This window comes from Gouania willdenowi, chromosome 24 (assembly GCF_900634775.1).
Source record: "Gouania willdenowi chromosome 24, fGouWil2.1, whole genome shotgun sequence".
In the NCBI taxonomy this organism is placed as follows: Eukaryota; Metazoa; Chordata; class Actinopteri; order Blenniiformes; family Gobiesocidae; genus Gouania; species Gouania willdenowi.
The window spans coordinates 5,312,516-5,319,182 of NC_041066.1; the positions used below are offsets into that span (position 1 = coordinate 5,312,516).

The following is a 6,667-nucleotide window of genomic DNA, read 5'->3' on the forward strand; positions in this document are numbered from 1 at the left end:
ACCGATTTACAGATATCTTTAATTAATTGAATTAGATATCAGTAATTGTGAGATACAGTAACTCAAATAAAATTGTTACTAGTAAGAATATAATTATTAGTAATTGCAATTATATTCTAGGTATCTGAAACTACATTCTTACTAGTTAAAATCCCAAACTGACATATCAGTATTTTAATTTTGACTTGTCAGAGTTAAATTTTTCTTTCACGCTTAAAATCTAGCTTTTAATTTATATATATATATACATTTATACATCTTACAATAAACACAATTTATTATAGCATGTTCAAATATACAGTACAAACTGAATTTTAGATATCTACAAATCTAAAGTAAATATATCTACAATTCAAAAGTAAAGCACAAAGTAACAACAACATCCACAATGGCGATGTTCACTACTGAGAATGAAATTGTTGAGAACATTGTGATTATAGTGAGAATAGAATTGTAGATATTATTAATTCGAAGTGCAACAAATACATGATGGATATGTTGGCTTAGAATTCTAACATGTTGAAATTTAATTATAGATATCTGTAACTGTAATTACCAGTGAATGTTAACGAAAGTCATTTTTGCATTTTGACTATAGTTGTATATAAGTTACAGATATCGACAATGACAAATTTCTTTAGTGAAAATTGAATTGTTGATATGATTAAATAATATTGTGACTATAGTGAGAATGGAATCAGATATGAATTCAAAGAGCAGCTAATCAAAATGACATCATGAATCTGTTAGCTTGGAATGCTAACTAGTCAAAAAGCAATTGTTGATATCTACAATTGTATTGTCCTCTACTGAAGACATTTGTTTTCTTGCAGGAGATGCAGAGGACGTTTGCTCACTACAAGTCCGTCATGCTCTCTCTGAACCTTCGTGGAGAAGAAGAAGCTCCAGGGTTACGGGACGTGAACGTATCCTGGAGCCGAGCCTGCACCGGCCTCCAGCGTTGGGACACCAGCCTGAGGAAGACTCTGATGCGCTGCCAGGTGAGGAAGGAAAAGAAAGGAGAGAAATGATTGTCTTCCTTTTGATGAATGATCTCTTTCTACTCTTCTTTCCACAGGAGTTTCATGAAACCCTGCACTGTCTGCTGTTGTGGTTGGCTCATGCAGAGAGCAGACGCTACGCTGTGGACATCAGTCACCCACACACTACTGCCAGAGCGCTGCAGCAACACAGACACACCCTGACTGTAAGTGGACCATCAGTGGATAGTAATCCTCTATTGACCCCCTTCCATTGTGTCCAATGGGAAATTTAAACTCTCTTATTGGTGGTTTCCAGGGTCTGCAGGAGGAGCTGAGGAGCAGACAGGCTCAGCAGGCCTCGCTCCAGGCCCTCTGGTCCCAGCTGCTCCCAGAGGAAGGAGCCGAGGACAGTGAGGAAGCCCAGGAGAAGCTCCATGTGACAGGAAGTAGACTGAAGCTGCTGCTGAAGCAGGTGGAACAGGACCTGAACACAGTGACACATCGACTGGTAGATATCTCACATTCTCCTACATCAGAGCATTAAAAAAAACAATGAAGGGCTTTTCCTTTAACACTTACATTGTGATATGCCTTCAGTTTTATCATGAGTATTTGCTTTGCTTTTCCATATGTTTTAGGACAATGAGCGTCCATCTGCAGCCTCTCCTCAGGAAACACATCCAAAGAAAGCTCCCTCTGCTCAGAGGTATGTAGGAAAGAAGAAGGTCTCATCTAATCTGTGATGTTCTAATGAACTGCCACCCAAATCAATACATTTGTTTTACTTCTTGAGTTTATTCAATATAAAATGAAACAACATTTCAATCAGCCTCATTCTCAGTCATGCAACTTATCTGTGGAATATTTCAGGAAAATAGTACATTTCTCAGAACCAATTGATATACTGTTCAACTTTTATTCTGAGAAACATTGTATCATTTCAGCAGCTAATGTTGTGACACTCCCAGTACAAATACATAAATGTATTTAACACTTGTGACAACATAAACAGTACTGACACTATATTATATGATAAAGAAGATTATGTTTTTAACAGCGTTTGTTTGTTTGTTGGATTATATCAAAATTACTGAACAGATTTTGACAACATTTTAACAAAAGATAGACCTCATTAAATTTAGGAGAGATTTAAGATCAATATACTGATTCTGGATTCGTTTAAAAAAAAAAAAATGTAATCCTATCTCTCATAATTGGTGAAATTTTAAAAATTCATCTCTCGGTTCGTAATTGACCAATCTTTATGAAATTTGACTCAGTTATGTTGGGTTGGTTACTCAATTATTTCACAAAGTTTCATCCTGATCATATCGGGATTTGCTAAAATAAATGGAGGTGTCCAGACATTTGGACCTATTGTTTCATTATCAATGGGGATAGAAATGTCTTCCATGCCTTTAAAGTGTGAATGATCCTGGTACCATGATCAAGATCATTGATCTAGATAACTGGCATAATCTGGGAAAGAAGAGATTTAGTGCTTGGTGGAGGCTCTTATTTACTATGCTTCTTTTTAAGCCACAGGAACTTGTTGTGAACTTAAAGCAGAACTAAGTAACTTTTTCATCTTAATAAATCCTTCTCATAGTCCCTGTGAGTGTAATACATGTATTTATGGGGTGACTAGGGGTCTTTCATCCCCCCCTGCTGTCTCTGGCCAGAAAACAGCACTTGCAACTTTCCTGCCTCCAACGCGGTGGCAAGACGTACTGCTTTACAGCAGCCCAATACAAACTAATGCTAAATTATGACCAGCACCGTGGTTGCACACAGTTGTCTACAAATTCACTTTTATCAAACTTATATCATGGTGTAGCCAGAAAAAAAAGGGCAGAGAAGACCTTTTTCTGAGAAACGGAGCAACTCCATGTAGTGACAGCTCAGGCACGCACACACTCAACACAGCGCTCCATCAGGCAGCACACACACAAATATCTATCTATCTATCTATCTATCTATCTATCTATCCATTTTCAGAGCTGCTTTGTCACCACACAAACAAACACATCACACACATTTCCACACTCCCTTCCGTATTACTCCCACATCATTCATTTATTTTACTTGTCTCTCTCTCATACTGTTCACATGGTCACATGGGACTATATGTGTGAAAGCACCCTTAGAGTCATTGTTGTATTAGGATTTTTCAATGATCGGCTGCTACTGTCTTGGGAGAGCAAAGGTGCGCATGTAGCTGTGGGGTGGGGCAGGCAGCGGGGGATCCGTAGTTTTTACGACAGTGACATAACTAAAAGGGACCTTTAGGGGGAGCGCTAAGCGCTAGTTACTTAGCTCTGCTTTAAACTTAAGTTGAGTTGAGAAGCAGTTTTCTACGTTTTTCTCACATTAGCATCTTCTCCAGCAGATGGACTGAACTCATGTGTATTTCATGTTTCCCTTTCAGAGAGAGGAGGGATCGCTCCTTCTTGTCCCGGGTTCTTCGCGCTGCGTTCTCTCTGCAGCTCCTCCTACTGCTCCTGCTGCTCCTCCCCTGTATGATTCCCATGTCAGACAGCGACCCCGACTGCACCGTCACCAACAACTTTGCTCGCTCCTTCTACCCCATGCTGCGTTACACCAACGGACCCCCGCCCACCTGATTGCACCAAACCGTCCTGTACACGTGTTGCCTTTTACTGTCGCACTGAAACATGTTTTCATTTTTACTTGGATTTAGTTATTACTGACAAAGATTTTAATGTACATTTTTTAGCGTGTGAACATCTCATCTCTATACATTTCATTCATAACAAAATATTTTAGGTCACCCAACTTCTGACATTAATTTCCAATCAGTCTAATCCAGTGAAGCAAAAGTGGAAATTTTTAAAAATAAGATGCCGCCCATCATCCAGTGGTGCACGGACCGTTAACGGCCCACGGTCCAGTGGTTGGGAACCACTTTTTCCTTTAAAGTTATCTGTATAGTGTATTATAAATTAACGAGAGAGCCAAAATATAAGACACGCTTTTTACAATTTTGGATCAAACTGGTAATTTCTTTTTCCTTTTTTCAGAGGTACTTATCCTAAAAAATTTAATATAAATCATAAATTATTTGTTCACTTAATATTTAAGTTAAAGGAGGATGCTATCAGAGTTCACTGGATAGAAAAATAACCAAGATGAGGGGAAACTACATCATGATTTTTGAATAAAATGTAGGGTATAGTATAATGCATGTAGCATTCATTACAATTATGTCCCTAAACTCTATGATAAGATTTACTGTATGTGTCACTTCCTGTGGTCCTTTTGGTATTGCGTACTGTTAGTGTGTTTTGGTTGAAAGTCATCGCCACAAAAACCACAGCTAATGATAAGAAATGTCCTCTATATGCTAACTTTATATTTATAGTTGTCTGCAGTAGAAAAGAATGCTGTGGTGCACTGTTGAAACCCTGTAGATTTATTAGCAGGTTGTTTTTTGTATATGCTTTAATAATTTGTTATTTATGTATTGGAACGTTGGAACTGTCATTGATTTAATATACTAAATAGTTTGAACAATAAAGTGTCCCTCAAAGACTTTGTAAATGGATGTTTTTACCACTTCAGGACGTTTCACTGCTCATCCAACAGGTTTCTTCACCTATAAACTGACTAGTTGGGAGTGTGGGATTTAATATACTGTGCAGTGGATTGATTAACTTCTTCCTGTGTCGTAGCTTATTAAAGGGTCCCTGGAATCAGACCACTCAGGTACATTGTTGTCCAGTTATCTGTCAAGTGAAGAGATCATAGGATTATACTGTAGATATTGTGTCTTAATCCTATGTTCAAAATGGATCTTCTGGTTTTAAAAAGATGTCTTGTTTCACACCTTTCTTTGATCACCGGGTTTTTTGTCCTTAGTGTGAACTACAACTGTTCACCATAACCTGAATCTGAGCAGTATGAGATTAAAATCACAATATTTCGAGGATACAGTCGTAAAGAATAAAGTTGTAATATTTCGAGATTAAAGTTGTAATATTTTGAGAATTGTCATAATTTTATGAGAATAAAGTTGTAATTTTATGAGAATAAAGTTGTAATTTTATGATAACAAAGTCGTAACATTTTGCGATTAAAGTCGTAATATTTTGAGAATAGTCATCATTTTATGAGAATAAAGTTGTAATTTCATGATAAAGTAATGTTTCGAGATTAAAGTTTTAATATTTTGAGAATAGAGTCAATTTTACGAGAATAAAGTTGTAATTTTATGATAATAAAGCTTCCAACCACTTCCTCCTCCACTAAAGATGCCATTTACTCCACATCAGTGTTTTGGTTCTTTTGTCTGAACAAACGCAAACATCTGCAAAGTTGCTTTAAAGTCTTAAACTGATAACAGTTTAGTGATGATGGGCCAAAAGGCTCAGTATTTAACCATGTGTGAAACTAAAGAAGTATAATCTCACTAAATGCAGACAAGATCCTGTTTGTATTTCATATGTATTCTCATAGAATTACAACTTTATTCTTGAAATATTACAACTTTTATCTCATAAAATTACGATGTTATTAAGATACGACTTTATTCTCATTAAATTTTATTTTCATAATATTACAACTTTAATCTAGTAATGCCCAGATTTTTTTTTATTTTATTTTAAAGTGGCCCTAATACGTCGTCATACTGTTCTATGTTTTATGTTATTTTTATGAGTTTTGAAGTATGGTTTTTAGCTTTCTTAAATAAAGTTTTGATTTTGACCCAATTTGCTGAAATTGGGTCGGGTTGGGGGTGGTTTGAAAATGTTTAGGTCTTCAAAAGGGGTGCAACAGAAAAAGTTTGAGAATCACTGGTTTAAGAAACAGATTCAGCAACACCTCTGGTCACTGATAATCACACAACATGAAGGATAATGGGAGAGAACATGCAAACTGTGTCATTTCAATTCTACTAATTTAGAACACACTGGTTTAGTACAATACTTAGTTTTATTCCATGGTATTAACAGAGAGAAAGTCAAATCATCAGACATGAATTTCCTTTAATCCATTGTTTTCTGAAAGTTGGATGAACACTACAGAGTTTTACACATTCGTGATTTTAAAAAATGGTTAACACCTGAAATGATAATGAGATTGATTTCATAGAGAACCCACAGAAGTCCAAAGACCTGCAGCTGGTGAAAAGTCTGGACCAGTGAATAATATGAAGAAAGATGATCAAACATCGCTACAACCTTCAGAAGGGATTTTATTTGATTTTGTTTGTTTGTTTATCTTAATTATCGCTGTATAGCCGACTGTTTTATAGACTTTTAAATGTGCCTAATGTCAAACGACTATGTGTTTTATTTCTGAGCTCCCCAAACTCCTAATATTTACTTTATTAATAATAATAATAATAATAATAATAGGGCCTTATACATTCAGGAACAAGTGTTGACAATAAAACAAAAAGGTGTAGTTAAATATTTGATCAACCAGAGGTCATTTGTAGGTCACGTCAACCCTAAACAAAGCTAACCAAATGCATAATTCATCATTTAAATGTGTGAGCAATGAGCATCTATTACCTATAATATTATGATTTTATTGCATATTTCTGCAGTTTTTTTTAAGTCCACTCCTTAGCAGCGTTTGCTCTACCAATCACAGGTCATGTTCTGAATCACATGGACTGAGACCATTGAATAATATTAGACGTTTAGAGTCAAACGCTG

At 36.1% G+C, this 6,667-nt stretch overlaps 1 protein-coding gene across 5 annotated transcripts in view; it reads left to right on the forward strand.

Moving 5' to 3' along the window:
- The window catches only part of syne2a (spectrin repeat containing, nuclear envelope 2a), a 72,156-nt gene extending 67,621 nt beyond the window's left edge, over positions 1-4,535 (forward strand). For all 5 annotated transcript variants that reach the window (XM_028439262.1, XM_028439263.1, XM_028439264.1 and 2 more), the window contains 5 exons: positions 834-1,001; positions 1,079-1,207; positions 1,300-1,491; positions 1,622-1,689; positions 3,412-4,535. In XM_028439262.1, the coding sequence (XP_028295063.1) occupies positions 834-1,001; positions 1,079-1,207; positions 1,300-1,491; positions 1,622-1,689; positions 3,412-3,607 (753 nt within the window). In that variant the 3' untranslated portion in view covers positions 3,608-4,535. The remainder of the gene's footprint in view (positions 1-833; positions 1,002-1,078; positions 1,208-1,299; positions 1,492-1,621; positions 1,690-3,411) is intronic.
- Positions 4,536-6,667: the final 2,132 nt, after the last annotated feature.